The following is a 19,603-nucleotide window of genomic DNA, read 5'->3' on the forward strand; positions in this document are numbered from 1 at the left end:
ATAGGCCACGCTGATCAGTTTCAGCATGATCCGGCAGAGTCCTTACTTTGTCCCACTGCCAAGAATTCATAGTATCAAGCAGCCCTTGTGCCAGCACAGTCCTGTTCAGTTCTAGGATGTAGCCACACCACAGAAGGCACCCTTTCAGTGCTTTTGGAGCTCATAAATCTAAATAGCTTTGTAGCATATTCGTAATAACAAACGAAGCTGCACTCAGACTACTGGTAGTGCAGCATGTAGCAAAGGAAGCAGATGATTCCCTACCACCTCCTGACTGCAGGAAGACAGCTTATCTATACCTACCTGGGAAAACTGCGTTTTAAGAGATAGTGGCTGGCAGTACAACTCGCACTACCAGCCTTTTATAGACTGGCAATATACACGTCCCAGTTCCTTGAATGTCCAAAGAACAGCTTTAGAATACATCCTTTTTAAGTTGCCTGCATACTGTACTTCAGGAGTGCTCAAAGACACCAGTCTCAGGCTGGGTCACCATGTTAAGTCATTAAAGGTTTTGTAGGAGTAGGTAGTTGGAAAATACAGATAGATATCTATGTTAGATGTGACACTTTCTCCCTGTCAAGTTTTAGAGAGGAAAAAGTTGATATAGAAACTCCCAAATTAATAAAGGCAAAGCGTTCTGCTGGTCTTTACTTAGCTGTAGGGTAATATGCAGGCAGATCTTGCTTCAGCAAGAAAAGTAAAATGGGGAGATGAATTCTATTTGTTTATGCTTTTGTTAATATCACTCCATTGATTTTGCTCTACACGCTTTTTGTTCACTTGATCTTGAGAATTGTTGGCATTGGAGCACCAATGGCATTATGCATTAACTGTGTTACAGAAAAAAAAGGCATATACTACTAAATTTGGTGCTTATAAACATGTAGCAATATCTCATGCTACAAAAAGTAACTTACATATCTTTCATAATTTCTTTCTACAACAAAAATGTCCATCATGCTAGTGATGTAGTTTACTCTTTCAGATGTAAGTCAAAAAGAATGGAAAGTGATGGTGTCTGTCATTTGTAAGTGGACGAGTTCTCACTGTAGGTTGAAGGGCAGGAACCCCCCTGTTTTTCAGTTCCCATAAGTAAAGGAGCATGTAGTTGCTTGTCGCTCAGGCCAGTTTTGACAGATTTCTCAGAATCCTTTTCCATCTGCTGGCAGCCAAGGAAGGCAGCACATATGGGCCCCAATAAAACCTCCCTGAAACTAGTATTTGTATGCTGAATAATGCTGAACCACACTGTACTAGCTCAGGGGAGCAGAATTAAGTATTTTAACTGACTGGGTATTTTCCTCCTACAACGCAGCACACCCAAAGTTTACAAAGCAGATACAGAAAGCAGAAGGAAGAGGACAGAAAATGACATGAAACCTGCCAATCAGTAGCAGATTCTAGGGGCGAATGTAAAAGTGCTTATGGCAGCCGTAGAAGAGAGAAACTGAGAACAGGCCAGGAGGCTATGACAGATAGGAGACAGAAAGAGGACATTTATTGTCATCTCTGCTTCAAAGGGAGATCAGAGAACACAGTCCTCTAGCCCTCCTTTATTATTTATTGGGAATATTGAAGAACAGAGGATCTTTTCTGTAATCTTCCTTTCAGTACTGCTGTGTGCAGAAGTTAGGTGCATAAACAGATAAAATAGTTGTCTTCCTGTGTGCAGGGAAGATCACAAGACACCTATCACTTGCTCAGAAGTATAACATTTAAGCAAACAACTGTATTACTGTGCTTGTATTATCCTGATAGGTTTTTTTTTAGTAATTGATTGCCGTGCATCTAGAAAGGCGCAGCACCAAAACCAGAAAGGGAGTACAAGTTTGTAAATGCATAGCTGGTTCAAGAGGCAGTTAGAGATGACTCAAGTAAGCAGAACTTCTTTTCAAAGCTATTGGGAGACTTTTGGAGAATTATCAGTAGAAAGGTTAAACAGGTCAAGAATTGCGTTCATGTCCTTTAATCCTAGAATAGACGAATTTCCATGTTCATAATTCATACAGGGGAGAAAAAATAAAAATAAACCTGTGTTATCCCAACCTCTGGATCTCCAACTATGTCTCTTTATGTGTGTCTCTCTTATTCTTGTTTCACTCTGGCTTAAAAGAAAAACCACTGAACTTATTGTTAGCATAATAAAAAAGTGGGATTGAAACTTATCTGGTGTCAAGTGAGTGTGAGCACTAATAATGAAAATAGTAACAGCTAGGTTCCAAGAAGCAGCATGGTAGGCACCAAGAGTAAGAAGAATTTAAAAAGCTGTATACAAATCTAAACTCTTTAAAAAATCCTTTTTATTGATTCATTACCATACAAAATTTATTCAAATTACATCCATTTGAAGTGGTAAGATCACAGCTAGAGAACAGGTCATCCTTTAATAAATCTATTTACAAAACTCACCATAAAAGCTTTTTTTGTTGTTTTTGTTTTTTTTACAGTATTTTACAGAGGGTTTTTTTTTTAAACTAGCATACAATGCAAAGCTAAATTAGATTAGTATTTTGCCCACGCACATTGGGATAAGTGTTTAATTTGTACAAAAAAAGATGGTCTGCGTTAGTCTTCATTTTCTCTTCCCCCGCAAAAGTGCCCTTTTGTCTCGCAAATCTTCATGCTCACACAACTTTTACTTTCCTCTTCCACAAGACAAAAACTTTAAATACTACAATTTTATTTACAGATCCACATCTAAAAAAACTCTTAAAAAATTACAAACCAGCTAGAAAATATTCTGGCAGTGTTTACAAATTAATTCTATTGTACAAAACTGCTAGATAACTAAAGTGTGAGTTGAGAACATATATCAACTTAAATACAACTGCTGAATGATCTATGCACACATTTGTACATATAAACACACACTTAACACTGTTTAACAGTTCTTTATGTGTTGCCCTTTATACATGTTATATTCCAAAACTCACACAGTCATACAGTGTTCTTATTAGTACTGTGACTTCTTGCCTTTTCGTGTGTGAGCTTTCATAGCAGCAACTCAATGGTACCAGAAAACCTGCATACGTAATATTCTACTACAGTACAAATAGTACTAATTTTCTGAGTATGTCAGATAAGTACAACAGTAATGCAAACAAAAGGATTATATGGGCGTCATCTAATCAACATTACATTAATTTAGCCCAGAACATGGCAACATATTTTACACTTAAAAAAAAAAAAATTATTTAAGACTTCTTAGAATTCCTCTCACGTTCAAAAAATAAATATTGGTACTATACTATACTACCAAAGATCTTCAAAAAATAAATGCAATTCATTTGATGTGGTACTTACAGTTATGTACTTTGGAAAAAAATTAGTTCCATTTTGCTGGCGAAGAGAATTATAAAAAGCTGTAAGCAGAGGAAGCTAACCCACTGAGATAAATATGATATATTGAACAAACGAAGCTTGGCATAAGTGTTTTCCATAGAGGGAAAAACCCACAGTGCATCTCTAGTAGGCACTTAACACAAAGCCCCACTTAGTACCACAAAAATTTATGTACCAGTTCTAATGCACATCGGGGGCAGTAAAATTGAACTGTGCATCTTCGTTCTAGTTTAAAAAAACAACCAACAAAAAACTACTTTCACACACACGCGCACACACAAGCATTTTTAAAAATCTGCAATTACTATGAGAAGTGGCAGAACTTCATACTTTTCAATATTTGCAATATACACTACATTTACAGTGTATTTTTTTTTTTATTAAAAGCTTTTAAGGACCTAAGTATTTGACCTCATAATGAGACATATACACAGCTCAAAATGAGCATTATGACAGCAATTTAAACATTCCCACAAGTAGCTGAAGAACCCCATTTCACCCTTTTGCATTACTTCATATTTATGTTCACCGCAGGTAGAACCCATGTTGTGACACCCAAAAGACATGCATTCTCGGCAGAAGGCACGGCCTGAAATACTATTATAAAATTGTTATTTAGGACTAAACCAGTTCATTGAGCCCTTCTCCGTAAAAGCCCACTGGTCACGGGAAGCAGAGACTGGGGGAGTGTGAAGACAAAACCTTTATGGTCACCTGCTTGCACTTGCGGACTTACAAGGCGCCGGAGCTCAGGGTCAAGGAGAAGGCCTTGCTGTAAAAGCCTTCACTTCTTGTTTATGGTATTTTAGGGAGTATTTATTTAAAATATCAGCACTGTTCGAGAGCCTAGGTTATTTAATAATGCTATTTTATAGTAAGTAGGGGACAATTCAATGACGGCAGGTTTTTTGATTCCATTAAAAACATGATTTAGATATGGACAGTGTTTAAGAGAATCAGCTGTATATAAATTCATCCACCAATGAAGGAAGTTTCTCTAAATCGTAAGCATCAAAGAGGTCACTGATGCCTTCTTCATCCCCAAGACTCAGCAAATAATCTTCCTGAAGCAGAGGAGGCAGCAAATTCACAAATGGTCCTTCAAAGTTTGAGGGAATTTGGTCCTCTGTCTGCTGGAGAAGGTTGGCTGGAGAAGCCAGTGGAGAGATTGTTGCCATATTTACTGAGCAGTCACCTTGTCCTGAGTTAGCAGAAGCCACTTCTGTAAGAGGAGGGAGGGACAAAATAAAGAGGACACATTTTATCTCATTAGAAATACTAGACACAGATGAAACAAAGTAATCGCTGCATAAAGGGTTTTTCATAAAGCATCATTTCAAGAAAAAATGGCCTCCATATAATTTCTAGCTTGTTTCTGATCTGTTACAAAGGGCTTCTCAAAAATACTCATGTTGCTATCACTACTGACTTTTCTACTAAAAAATTATTTTACAAGGTTTAAACAACTACTGGGAAAAAAATAAGCATAGTGAGAGATGCCCATTTTTCCATGGAATTCATAGTCAAAGTGAATTCAACAGATGTCATCAGTGACACTGTGGCTGCATATACCAATACACAGAGATTTCTGCATCTTGTGTTGAGACGAAGCTTTGCTGCTACTGTCCTATTTTAAAAAGCAAAAGGAAGAAAATTGTTTGTTTCTTCAATATTGCATAAACTTATGTTACATAGTTCCATATGATATGCAAATATGAAACTTATTTTAAACAACTGGTGCCAAAGAAAACATATTTCCCGCTATATAAACCAGAAGGACACGGTGGAAAATGGATGCCATAGCTTTTCCCTTCTTAGAAAAATAAAGCCGAAAAAAGAAGTGCTGGATATCCGAAGTTCAAAATGAAATCTTGAACGAAAACATGAAGGAAGGCCATTAGTATTACCAAGAAATAATTTTACCTTTGGAAAAGGTTTTGGAAATATTTCCGTTGTGGTCCTGACTATAGGTTTTCATCGGACTGAGGGCATCGTTTTCCTCCGGGCACAGATAAACTTCAATAGGTCCTTGAGTACTAGATAAATGTATCAATGCACTCTGCTAACAAAACAAACATCAGTAAGGCGTTACACCAATGAACATGACAGAATATTGACAATACAGAGTAAATTCTTACTGAGGTGTGTTTGAATACGTTTTTTACTAACCAAGAGAACCTGAAATCCCCCCTGCTTTTTTTATTTTGAAGATGTGAAATGCTTGGCTAATGTACCCTGTACACTGGAAGAGAACGTGAAAGCTTTTCCCACTGTCTGCAGTGCACAAATGTCGGAAGCCCACCCATTTTATATGTTGTATCATAACCAGAGAGACATAAAGGCTTGAACTCCTATAATTTTCTTATAAACATAATAACCTGGAGCATTCCGATGGAAGAAAACCATGGGATGCAAGTCACAGGTTTTATTATTATTCATAACAATGTTATTGGATTTATTTGTGTAAATGTTTCTGCTTTAAAAGAATGCCAAGACGTCCTTCTCACTCACCCCAAAACCTTCAGCATTAGTTCACGCTGAACTCAAGTAGCTGTATGTAAGTTCCTCTGCTTATCAGGGAAGTTTTTCCAAATAACAAAAAAAGAAAGAACATGCCATTTTCTTCACCCCACCCTGTTTATATAAGTCCTTCTGCCCCCTCAAGGCAGCAACTCTAATTTTGATGGTGTTTCTGAATAACAGTAACTCCTAATTCGTCTCAAGAAATTACCTTTTCTTAACTTTCACACATTGATGCAATACAACAAGATGACATATATAGACAGATAGAAAATGTGCAAAGTTGCTCTTAGTTTTATGATGGAAAATCGTAAATGACTCCAGTCAAAAATAAACCCGCTCCAGCTGTATTGCATTAGCGGTTTTTAAAAGTATGAATACAGGCTTTATATACCTCTTCACAGGCTTGTTTCAAATACATTTTATTGTGCCCTCTGACAAAAAGCTCCTCATATTATTTGCGTTCTGATGGTTATGTAGCATAATAGTCAGCATTTACAAGTACAGAGAAACAACAACTGAACAGGGATACCCCAGGGCAGAGAAAACAGTTAAGAGTACTTAGGGCAATGCTAAAGATAATTAGAAATAAGGAGATGGGAAGAGCAGGAATTGGGGAAGGTACTGCTGAGTGACTGAGGTATGCACAAAAAGACACTGAAATGTAACTGCAAGTGAGAGAAAGAAATAGGACTTCTACTGCCTGAAGCTGAACATTAAATGTATAAGTTGGGCATAGCGGTTAAGGGAGGTCTAGGCGCTAGCTTTAATGACTGCGCGCATCTCTCTCTACCCGCCTGATTTCACTGAATAAAAAAAAATGAAGCGTAATGCCTAGGGAAACAAACAGGAAAGCAAGCAGTGATAACGGTACATATTTATGGATACTGATGAAAGATATCCCCTTCCTCACAGCAGCAAAATTACTTATTCTTCCAAAACCTGCACCTATGTTCAAAGGGGAAATTAAGGACAAAGGTAGGGTGGAAAAAAAGGATATAAACCATAATGGGCCTAAGCAAGCGAAGAATAATGTTAGTAAAAGAAATGACAGAGCATCTGGAGTCTGTTCCTGCCCGCCCGGCAGCAGGTGGCCCTGGGCTCAGCAGAACCAGCCCAAGAGCAGGTATGAAGGAATAACGTAGGAATATGAATACAGCACGGAGGTTTCTGGGGTTTAGCCCTATGTCTAATTGCTCCTTGAGAGATAAAATTAGGTACGTTTTTGAATCTCTACAGCAGTGGCTCGTGCAAATTATTTGCGCTTGCCCAACATACTTGGGTCTGTCATAGCAACTGGGAATTGCAAAGCAGCTCACTTTTGCCACCGAGAGATAAAATCCCAGGAACAGCTGAACCATGCGGTTCATAAACCATGAGAGGAATGACAAAAAGTAAAGCTACTCCCTGAGGATATCTTCAAAGAAAAGCCACCTAAAGCATTTTTCTCTGCAACTGTGACATCAGGTAAGAAAAGGGAGAAGCACCTAAGCTACCCTAGACATCTACCTGGGCTAAGGAAAAGAAACAAAATGAGGATAAAAGAACGAAAGCCAGGCATCTCATATACAAAAGCTGGCACTTAGGGAGAGACTGTGGCTTGAACAGCAAGGGGCAAAAGAAGAGGGACACAGCTGAACACAGCCAGCTTCAGAAATAGAAGTACTTATTGTAAAATAGGAAAGGAAATCTCCATCCCCTACAGACTTCACAATAGCAAACAAGAAGTGGACTAGCTGAACATACAAAGTTTTACACAGGCGTGTAAAATCAGTGTCAATGAAGCAAAGATGATGATGGAAGAAGGAAGGGCAAGAATGGATTCTAGGAGTAAAACACAAGTTTCTGCAATAACTGTCATACTTCAGAAAAGAAAATCCTACATGAAAACATATGTCTCAATAAATTAGGATATCAGTAGTACGAGTCATCAAGATGCTTATGGCTTTCAGTTATCCATGAACTTCATAACTAAAACTACATAAAGCTAAAAAAAAAAAAAAAAAAAGCTGAATCTCTTAAGAGAAAGATTTTACATGGTTACAAACAGGAAGTTTCAACTGTCAAGGAAAAGCTCTTCTTTTGCCATAAATTATGGCAAAAGAGAATAATCTGTAAATAGTGTGGATTACTCTGAAGGACAGCTGGAATTGAGAGAAAAGGAACAAAAAATGATTGCTTTGTGTAAAATGATTTGTAAAGATTCCCCTTCCTTTTTTTTTTTTAAAAAAAAACCCCACACCTCCAAAGTTTGTAAAAAGATGAATATAGGACTGTACACCAATATAATCCAACTTGGGCATCGGTTACCACAGTAAAACTCACAGCACACTTCCTCCATCTGTAGAAAAATGATATACAACCCGGCAGGAAAAGCCAGGTTCTCCTTACCTCCACTGGGTCAGGCACTTCAAGTCTTGTTTCTGGAGGAGCTTTCACAACTATAACAGTTTGGTCTTTAAGGCCACTAATTTTTCGAATATCTTGATACGTCACATAAGCTAATGTAATCACCGTTAAGGAATTTTCCAAGCCAGGTTATGATATATTCAGACTATTAGAAGACACAGAATTCTTTAAATTATTTTTCCATTTTCTCATGGCTACGTTGTTCTTAGGCCAAAGTTTTCTGTTCTCTACACTGGTTGTGATTGCAGTGAAACTGTGTGGGAATTCCCCTTTGATCTAACAGCTGGGGCCACTACCAAGTGAGAAAAGGGATTCTCCGTGCTGAGTCCTTCTCTCTCTTCTCCTTCACAGGCGTAAAGTTACATACGCCAAAGCTCAACAACGTGCAATTACTCGCAGACTGTGCAAAGCCAAATTTTTTACAAACTTCCTATGAAAATGCAGAGAACTGGAAATCACAGAAAAAATGTAAAGGAACTTACAGATGCGTGTTTTAGATGTGCATACACAGTATCTTTTTGAAGTCATCAATAAAATAATAATTGCAATTTTCATTTGGGGCGTTGTAAACATATGTATATTTATTTATTCATTTATATTATATGAAATTATTTCAAAATACTGTTTACACAACTACTTCAAACAACTTGACAGTGCAGAAAGTTGATTTCTGCATAAGCACAGAACGAACAAAACTATTTTGCTGTTCAACGTGATCTTTTTTCCAAATCAACGTGAGCATTTTGGTGGGTTACTGCACGATGGCACCTCACTTACTGACCTGTGGTGTCACAGAGCTTTTGGTCACAAAATATAAAACAGCCGCAATCACACGCAAGCGCTTCCAGCTCTTTAGTTTTGTCATCCATGAGGCATCTAGCATAATATTTATGCCAAAGAAATAAAGAGCCTAATTTATTATTACGCTTTTTGGGGGGTGTAAATGTGAACAATTTTGGTAAATGCCTACTGCTACCACAGGGTAAGACAAACTGCCTGAGGTCAAAACGCCAATACATCTCACATCTGACTCGGACCAGATGCAAAGTAACAGGTCAGGGGGCAAAACGACGGGTCAGCTTTCAGGCAAATGGCTTTCATCAAGGCTTCCACCACTCCTAAACTAAGGTTTAGTAAGGTTTGCAAAGGCAGAGTACACACTACAGCAACAGTGGCTGTCGCTATGTGGACAAAGGAAAGGATCACGTGGTTTTCGTACAGAAAACCAATCTTCCTTGCTGTGGCTAAAAGCTCCCCATGCTAATGCCGGGCATATCCCAAAACGTTCAAGGTAGTGATCAGTTACTCTCTGATTCTATTTATAAGGAGGAAGCACACAGCTGAGACACAGTGTTTTGGCACTACCTACTCATGAGGGAGAAGAAAAACACTTTCAAAAGCAGAAAGTTTGCCCTCAGAGATTAAGCAAAGGAAGGGGCTTCTCAGCTCTGTGAGTGCTCAGGAGGACACCTCATGTCACACTGCAGTGAGGTGAGCGAAAGGCCATACTGGGACGCACTCGGATTCATCCCCAGGTTTCCCACTTCCACATTCCTTCCTCAGTAATCACTAGTATTATCATTAGAGTCACAGAAGGATTCGGGGGATACGCTCTCCTAAACCCAAAAGCATGAGGCCAAGACGCTGCTCACGCTGCTCCCTCCTTGCCCACCCCCAGGGGAGGCAGCAAACTCCAGGCAGGCAGCTCTACCACAGCAAACCGCACTAGAAAAAGAGAGAATTTTAATGCTCAGTTTTGTTTTTCTTTAATCTCTTTGTGGATCAAGGCAGTGCTGACCCTACTCCCTATGCCACTCGCTGGTCTTGCTTTCATACCCACTGAGATGCAAGCACAATCAAAAGACAATAATGACATAGTTCACATTACATTTCACTGACACTCCCACAGTTATTTCCTATCCTTCAAAATAGAGAATAAGTCCACCTTATTAGATGGCTCTTTAAGAACGACCGGCTATTGAAAGTAACAAATGTTTTCACGTCAGCATTTAATAAAATGCCCTCTTCTCTTGCTAATAGGTGGGAAATCTAGTGAAAATGAGAATTGGTTACTTACAAGGGGTATTAGCAGCCGAAATACCAGGAAGTCATATGAACCTTATGCAACTGAGCTTTGCTATTACATCAAATAATTAAGTCTAAAATAGACATTTCGAGAGCTCATAAAACCTTTATCTGTGATATTCTATTATAGATTCTCTAATCAGGAATCTAAAAATTTGTTGCAAGTCTCAGACTAAACTGACTGCCAACTTTATTTTCCTCTCTGTGTCTGTAATTTATATATATGTTAGTTAAATGTAAAAAAAAAAAATTAAGTAATGAGTACATACGCAAGTCTTTGTTACCTTAGTAAAGACTTCGTCTACATGCCTTTATAATTACTGCACACATAAAAATGAGTTTGCTCTGGGCTCAAGAGTTGAAAAAAGCACAGGTTTTTGATGTTACCACTCATTAATCAGCTAAATTCTTGGTTCTACTCTATGTGAACATGGATGTTAATTAATCAGCTCCTTCATACACCACCTTTTTTTTTTTTTTGGCATTCCAGATGCATTACAGGTGCAAGTGGCTTAAGTAACTTTTATATAGAACTACATTAAAACCCATTATTCTCACTGCTGGAAATTTCTGGTGCTTCGTATCATGTTACTTAGAGGAATTCTCTTAGCGTTACAGAGCACGGCAAGATGACTGACCACCTTTCAGGTTTTGGCAAAAAGGATATCTCTGATTCTCTGAGTCCTCTGTGAGCAGCTTGAGGTCCAGGGTGCAGCTTTGGATTAGCTCATCCAGTTTCTTCTCTTCCTGAGTCAGTTCGGTCACCTCCTTCGTGAGGCCTTGACGCTGTGCCAGCATGCCACCGTCCTCTGACAGACTGCAGCCCCTGCCGATACAAAGAAGGAAGACACCCTTTCAGCATTTTAGCCTTTGTAAAACTTGACCCTGTGCTATGGGAAAGGGAAGAAGCAGGGGTTTCACACTGCAGATCGAGCCCTTAGCCCCTTCTCCATACTCCTGCCTGTAGCGAGTCAACATACGCTATGCTTTCCAGAAAAAGCATCTTTTTATCATAAAAACACATTTTGGAACTGCCACCAAGATGGAAAAGTGGAATATTTCAAAGTGCTTACAAAATCTTGCTTTTAACTCCCCTCTCCTCTAACACCCTGAAAAAGACCAAGAGAGGCAGTAGGTAGAGATGTGTACCCAAAAACTTACTCCACTTGCAGAAGCAAATGAGTTAATCCAGTATTCAGACAAAATGCCAGTTTCTAATTTCCCTGACAAATGCTATTTATACCCTGAAAACCTGTCTTAACGCAAAAAGAAAGCTTTATCCTGATAGAAGGCATTGTGGGTGATTGCTTGGAGCAAAGTGTTAGAATGGAAGGTGGGAGAAGAAAAACACTGCTGCTCTGTGACAGTGAAATCAGCCAGCAGGAATGGAAAAGGATAATGAATACTCACATCCACTGAATGTTGTTTTTGGATTTTTTCTTAATGAGATGGATGCCTTCCAGTACATTGGTGATATCGTAAATCCTCCTTTTTTGCACCTTGAGGACCTCAGCCGCTCTGTTCAAATCTAAGACCCCATCAGGAGATTGGCTCAGCAACTGAATGAACTTCTTTGTAAGAAGGCCAAGTGATGTATCATACCGAGTCTTTTCTGAAGGAGATTTTGGGGCTTGGAAAGGAAGAAAAAAAAAAACCAAACCCAGATAAATCAATTTTCTCCCTTTGGTTCCGAAAGCAGCATCCAGAAATGAAAGGACACATGTTACAGATATTTCTTTAATTTTTACTAAAGAAATCTCTCAAACCTCTGCATTAAGACACAGCTTACCATTGGGTATTTATTTGTATTTCAAGATGTACTTTTCCAGAAGTCACAGGTACATGAGCAAATACATACATTTTTTTAAACGCAAATATTTCCATTAGTCTGACGGATACATATAGCAATATTCTACTTAGGCTTTCACTATGTGAATTCTTAATAGTATTTTTAGTATCTATTTATCCTGGCAGCGATACCAAAAATTCCCCTATGATGCTCCTTCATCAGGCTGATATCCAGCTTTCATCAGGGTTTGACTTTCCCCTCTTGTCAGGTAAGTGTTTTTCACATGCAATTAAGCAGGACTTTGGTGTACTTCAGTGGGTGAACACAATGACAGATTCCATCAGCGCCAGACTCCACGGCGTAGGGAAAACTCAAGTGAATTAGAGGAGATTGACGTAAGATACAATTTATAATCATCATTTCTCCATAACCAAGCAATGCTCAAACCAGGCAAGAGTATCCACTTCTTTTAAATCAGCTGTCAACAAACAGCTTGGACCTTACTAGACAACTTGCTGTTTTCATGCACAAATGTAGCAACTATGTTCCTAACAGATGAGCTCTTAAAAGTTTAAATACATAGATCAGAATAATTTCTAATTCTCAATGTTCAAAGCCTTTGTGTCAAGGGCTTTATTAGAAGTCTGCTGGGTTGAAAGCTTCCCTGTTAGCAAAACCTTTACTGTATGTCTCAAACCCTTCCTTTGCTTCAGGTGAGGTCAAACATTATGCAGGATGGTTCTTAGGCTGATCTGGTAGTCATTTTCAAGTTTTCGGGTGGTTGTTTTCAAGGTCCCACACTTAATTGCAGAAGCCAGTCAAAACTGAAATCCTACCTGAAAGTGAACCTTTAGATTACCCTGAAATATTTCACAGGATATGATGGCTTTTCAATGAAAACCAAGTCATTGCCTGTTTGCAAAGAGAACCTGCTGTATCTCATTTTTTGGTAGATTCCGGGCTTGTCTGCACTGGGACATGGAGGAATATCCGTATCAGTTAGGTGACCTTCTGAATTTAGAGCAGGGTGGTTTCTGTTTGTTTGTTTGTTTTTCCTTTGAGTTTTAGCAAAGAGTAAGAGGATCAGAGTGAGAAAGACAAAAGGTTACTTGACCCGCACCTAAACTGGCCTGTGCTCCTGGTCATGCAGCAAGATGTTCTCTGTACAGCCTTATCAACAACACCACAGCAGCATCCTACGCTCTGAATGGTACTGAACTTCCATGAGAACACACTTCAATTTAAAACAGACTTTGTTTAGCCTCATGAAGTTCAGTTTAATTAAAACAACTGTGGTTGGTTGACTTGTACACTTTAAGTTCATATCTTCAGCTAATCTCACTTTTCCCATCTGCCTCAATAGAAACAAGACTTAGTCTGGTGAGGAGGGACAAGCACGCATTCTTGTCTCTTGCTCTCCCATCACTACCACTGCTGACTCAGTCCTCCCCTTTCCCCATTCCCCTCCCTCTGCAAGCCTAATTCTGCTGAAATCCCCCAAACAAGATGGCAAGGCTACCCCCCAGCCCCAGCTCCTGCTGCAAGAAACCTACTGCCCGAGGCAATACAGATGTGTGCAAAAATGAATACTTGCAGCAACTGAGCAGTGGCAGCAATAATCCAGTCCTATTGCAGGGAGGGAAGGAAGATCAGAGCCCACAAAAGAAGCATTTAGCGCGCAATGCTGCTGGGGAACAGCTACAGCTCATTGCAAATCCCTGCCAGGGGGAAGGAGCCCTGCCCATCGGCTGCTGTAACTTTAGCAGGAGGAGGAGGCTGGCCTGATTAGCCTTGCCTAATAACTGTGCATTTGATCCCACCAGAATATCCTGATTCCCCCGCATCTACCTCTCCTAAGCATCCCCAACTCCGTGTCCTTGGCTGAAGAGGAGGTCCTGGAGGGAGAGGCTGCAGGCTGCCCAGCAGGCAGAGGGACAGACCTCCCAGCCAGGACCTTCAGCATCCGCTCAGCAGCTCCACACCAAGCGATGAAGGCTGCAAACTTGTTGTACTCTGCCTGGCTGTGGGGTTGAGAATGTTCCATGAACATCCAGGTGAGGAGAGTAATGAACACGTTCCTTTAGCTAGGCAATGCAGCCCGTTGCACTGGTTTGCTCTGGTCTCAAGCTGGTAAAATAAAAAAAAACAACAACCACCTCTGTGCCATACAGTGTGTTACTAGTTCCCTTACTTTTGGGGCTATCTGGACTTCTTGTCGCAGCTCTTCCTTTCCCCTTTGGAGTCTTTAGTCCTTCGGCAAGATACTGGTGGCCACTTTCTCCTAGCTCCAGCCTTCGTTTTGCCTGTTAAAAAAAACATATTTTTTTTTTAATTGATGGATGTTAAGAAGTGTATTTCACTTTATCAAACACAATATTGGGGCTATAGGAAAGGCAGACAGCAGTGAACTTTTCCCAGCAAGGTATACAGTACAGCTTCATACCCCATATTCATCACAAGGGAATCTGAATATTTACTGGAATCCCAAGGTGGACTTAGATATGTCACTCTCTAAGGCTAGGGTGATGGGGGTTTTATTTGAAAATTCAGCAATTTTTTTAATTGGAAAAGCCGAGCAGCAGCTGTATGATCTACTTCAGTCTAGTCTGGACCTTCTTAAATACATATGAAAGATTTCTACCCTCACTCGAGTTCAGAACTTTTCAGCTATCAACAGCAAAAAGCATCTCAAGCACGCACACATACGAGCCCACAAAGCTACATTTCTTTTGAAAAACTCTTTATACCCATCTCAGTTTGTGCACAGGTAGTATTAGTGCAAGTTACGTTTTTCCTTCACCATTTGAAAGGATGGCTCTGAGAACCAGCAACTTCCACTTCCATCAATGAAATATGAGACATGACATCAAGAGCTGCATGGGACAACTGTTCTCTGCTTCTCAGTAATTTTTGTCCTCATTGAAAGAACAACCGCTACATCCATTTCACATTAACTAGCACATTTGCATTAAAGCTGCCTACATAAAAGCAAGGTGGAGCAAAAGTACTGTCAAAAAGGTGATGCCTGAAAATCAGCTATAAATGTTCCATTCAGATCAAGAAAAAAGCTGTGTATACTTGCATAATAAAAATAATGAACGAAACTGTTAAACTATGCAACACAAACTGCAATGAAAACCACCACCAATATGAATTTTATTCCTAAACAGAAACATAATCTACTATCTTTGGAAACAATTCTATACCCTGCCATACTACTCAAGTTACTGAAATTTAATCTGGGGATGTTTGTTATCCTAACAATAGAAAGAACATTACCTGGGAAGACACAGGAAAAGAAGAAAAAGAAGTTTTATGTCTAATGAAGTTTAGCCAAATAGCTGTTTCTAAAGAATGCTGTTTATCCAATTAGGTTGAATAATTCAGAGTATTGTATTTGCTTGCTCTTTAGACTTGCCCCAAAGGGTTCCATCATATTCTGCTCCTCAGTGAACCAAGACAAAATAATACATTCTGCTATGGAGTTGTAGACAGATATTTCTGTGTTGTGGATTTATCTTATGTGTTTTACTTTGGGTCTGCAACCTACAAATGGCTCCAGATAAATGAATTTTTACGCATTTATTTACGGATAGCTAACTAACACCTTTGCGCCGGACTCCACTTGCAAACCTCAAGCTTATTAAAAGGCGAGTTAAAGCAAATGAAACTTGTATAAGCCCACGGTGTAACAGCATGTGCAGAGTGCTCAAGCCACACTTCTCCGTATTTTGTGTGAAGGGGTGAGGCACTAATTCATCTGTGACTGAATCGAGAGCAAAACTGAACTAACTGCATCCTTCTAAGCAAGGCAGCCAGCGGGCGCCCAGCAGCCCATCGCTGTCAGCTTCTAACGGCGTGAAACACCTCTGGTCCTCTCCCCGAGACATCATCTCTGTAATCCAAGGACACAGACTTCAAAAAGGTCAACCGTTAACAAAAGCATCCAGCTAATATGTTTAGCCAACGTAATTGGATTAAATTAAGATTACAGCTATTCCAGAGGGAGAAATACATTTCACACTTTTTTTTAAGTAAGTGGTTTTCCACCCTGGAGAACTATAAGAGAAAAGGAAGGAGGGGTGAAAAGGGAACAATTCAGGGCGTGGGAAGACTAGGCCAAAGGGATACAATTAAAGATAAAAGAGAATCTCAAAACCAGGTGTGAGGAGAAGGAGAAATGCTAAAGACTTAAAATCCAGAGATTTGCAGCGGCTCTCTCCGTCAGAACAGAAACCCTGGTTTGGACGACACATCAAAACTTTTTGCCTGAACTTGTTTGCCAGACACACACAATGGTATTTTGCCCCTACTTTTGTGGTTAAACACTTACAACTTTCTCCTGTGAACTTCAAATAATCAGGTTTGGTAGCGAGAGAACATAAACAGCATCCTTTGGCTGCGCGCAGCAGCGCAAGCCTGCCCGTGTGTGTCAGGGGGTGTTACAAACAACACGCTCTTGGGGGTCCCTCCAGCGTACTGTCCCTTCGGGCACTACGAGCCTAAGGACTGGCTTCTGGAAAAATACCAAACGGCAAAAGAGTGCTACAAAATACTTATGTTGCGGGGCATGAAGCATACAGAAAACCTGCAAGAGAGAGAGAGAGAGAGAACAGAGCAAAATATTTTAGAAGGGTTTAAAAGAGCTCAGCGAAGTTCAGAGCTCTGAAGTTCAGAGAAGCAATTTTAGCAAACCCCGGGGAATGTTTAATTTCTGGCCAGATGTTACATGTCATTCAGCAAGTGCTTTCTTCCCCTTCCTGTTTTACAAACTTCACAACAAGATGCAGGACTGAAGTGGTATATTCTCTCAATTTCTTCTTCCCTGACTTACAGACCAAAGATTTTCTAGTGCCTTTTGCTTTGCGCTAGAAATCCTGGGTGACTCACAGTTTCTCCCTCCCAGCTCCAAAATTATTCACAGTGCTTCCTGTTATCAGACTTCCCTTCAGAAAACTCAAGATCCATGTTCAGCAATCAGTAGAATCAGTAACACTCTTCAAAAAAAAAAAATCTTGATTTGCATAACTTATTTCTGCTACAGCCCTATAATCATCATTTGCAGTATTTGTACAAGTTTTTATACAAATTCCGTATTGTCTTTATTTGCATTATTTGACCAATCATAGCATGCAGAATTTTCTGACACAGTATGTGGGACCTGCTAAGAAGCAGCAAGCCAAAGGACACCAGCACAAAGCATCCCAATGACAGAGAAAGACAGGAATCATAGACACTAAGAACTTCTCAGCAACTTGAAACTTGAGTGCAATAAATGGAAGTCAAATTCCTCGGGAGGATCGTGAAAGGATCATAAAGCACACAGGGCAATGAGACGGGTAAAGCCACAAACTGACACATCCAGCAAGGGACACAGAAGTGACAGGAAAGCGTCCTATTGATCTGAACCAGACACCTACCTAACCCCTTGGTGAGGACCTAAGATATTTGGCATCAACTTTTTTGACTCCGTTTTCTCTTTCAATACCATAAGCAACTGCTGATATAGACACAACTATGGATCCACTGTTCAGTGCAGACCACTAAAAAACAGGTGTCACCTTGAATCCTGGGTAGTTATGCCCTTTTAGCCTCAATCCATTTTTTTTTTAAGAAAAAAAAAAGAAAAAGCCAGATAGCTACCAAAATTAACACTAGAGGCAAACTCACAAGAATGTCTTCATAAGAACACTTGTCTCTATAGGAAAATAGTTTAAAATCTACTAGGATAAGCTAAGTATTTTCAAGTATGAAATTCACAAGTATGAAAGTATGAATTCCAAGATGAAATTCACTTTCTAATACACAGTCTCAGTGATTAACTTTTAAGAAGAGGTTGGAGGCAGGTATGCCTACAGAAGACGAGAAAAAGAGCAAATGTAGTTTATCATAATGGAAAAAAGGGGTGGAAAATGTGCAAGCAGGAAATTATAGCCCGTCTGTCTTGATGGGCTGGTTTGACCTCACAGCTGCCTGGGTCTAACAGGTTGCTGCCACCACCGCTTCTCCTGTATCCTTCCCTCCATCCCTGAGCCACCCCCTGGTGCGGGCAGTGCCTGACCGATGGGTCCTCATCGGACCATGCAGGGAGCTGGCTTAAAGGGTCACAACCAGCAGAAACCTAACCCTTCTCCAAAACGCAAGTGAGGAGTTTTCTGCTGGGTTATCCCTTGCCAGGTAACTTGGCTGCCGAGCAGGAGCAGCGGGACAACTCTCCATCCCCCTTGGAGCATTAGTTGGCATTTGAGTGGCTTTGCTTTCATGTCACAGAGCAATCAACTTCAGGTTTGGGGGAAAGAAACTGGCACCAATAAAAAAAAAAAAAAAAAAGAAAAAAAAAGTCAGAGCATTACCTTGTAAGAGCATAGCAGATGGCAAGGTCTAAGCGTGAGGTAACAGCCTGCACAGGGTTTTGTCAAGAGCGCGGGGAGGGAAGCGCCGTGGTGGGGGACAGCCAGCGCCATGTCAAACCAAAGCCTCATTTTCTATCAGGCTTATATTTCTAAGTTTGAGGGAAGAAGCAGCAGTAAAACGTCCTCTAATTCTTTCCAGTGATAAAACCATGGAGCGTAACTTTGCCAAACTATGCGCATTTGAAATTTTTCCTGCTAGATGTCTCCCTCAGCTTTATTACTGGATGCAAGACAGTTGCACTGTTTGCAAGAGACAGACCTAAGAAAAATTACATTACCTGTGCTACTTTCTGGAAACCCTTTGTCTGAAATATTGCTGCACTGCATGATGCTTTAGCAGGCACGTAAAATTTGACAGAAGGACGATCTGAGTCGGGCATGTGCCTTTCTATTCCCTCAAAATTCCAAATTTAAAAACACTTGGAAAAGCGCAGCGGGTGCATTTTCAATATAAACATCAACAGCCAAATTCCATTTCAAACTGCAAGCAGCACAGCTCTCGGGCCTGCCCAGGCCATGCAGGTGCCATCTCCTAGGAGGTCCCGTCCAGGATGAGACACGTCTAAGTCCCCTGCTCCCCTAGCAGGCGTTCAGGGCATATTAGAGCAGCAGCAGCCCGATTTAAATACAAAGGGAGGAAAGTCGAACTCAGAATGAGAGTGAAAGTAAACTGGGACAAAGTCTGCTGAGATGGGGACAGAAGATAAAATAACTGATTAAAAAAAAAAAAAAAGGGGGGGGGATGAGGAGTTGGAAAGCAATTCCTGTTTAGGGTTGACTAAACAGAGAAAATAGGAAGATTGGAAATGACCAAGCATAGCAAGGAATAAATTGTGTGTATTAAGTGATAGCTGACGGTGAACCAAGCAGCAAGCCAGAGAAATGTGTCTTAGCACTCAACTGTGTCTCCGAGCAATGAATAAGTTGGGCAAGTTAAGCAAGGGCAGATGACTAAGTCTGGTGTAGTCTCTGGAAGATATTACAATTGCTAGGGGCAGATAAAATGGCAGCTTTTCTGTATGTCACCACAACGCTGATATTA

At 40.2% G+C, this 19,603-nt stretch overlaps 1 protein-coding gene across 4 annotated transcripts in view; it reads right to left on the bottom strand.

The window, feature by feature from the left end:
* Positions 1-2,285: 2,285 nt before the first annotated feature.
* Positions 2,286-19,603, bottom strand: part of E2F3 (E2F transcription factor 3) — a 45,050-nt gene continuing 27,732 nt past the window's right edge. For 2 of the 4 annotated variants that reach the window (XM_074575817.1, XM_074575821.1), the window contains exons 2-7: positions 14,340-14,451; positions 11,770-11,989; positions 11,027-11,185; positions 8,257-8,371; positions 5,269-5,407; positions 2,286-4,567 (exon numbers count right to left, since the gene is read on the bottom strand). In XM_074575817.1, coding sequence (XP_074431918.1) covers positions 4,302-4,567; positions 5,269-5,407; positions 8,257-8,371; positions 11,027-11,185; positions 11,770-11,989; positions 14,340-14,451 — 1,011 coding nt within the window. In that variant the 3' untranslated portion in view covers positions 2,286-4,301. Of the gene's footprint in view, positions 4,568-5,268; positions 5,408-7,620; positions 8,372-11,024; positions 11,186-11,769; positions 11,990-14,339; positions 14,452-19,603 lie in introns of those variants that run through there. The other 2 variants (XM_074575819.1, XM_074575820.1) reach the window with 2 other exon arrangements.

The sequence above is a fragment of the Larus michahellis genome, chromosome 2, assembly GCF_964199755.1.
Source record: "Larus michahellis chromosome 2, bLarMic1.1, whole genome shotgun sequence".
In the NCBI taxonomy this organism is placed as follows: domain Eukaryota; kingdom Metazoa; phylum Chordata; class Aves; order Charadriiformes; family Laridae; genus Larus; species Larus michahellis.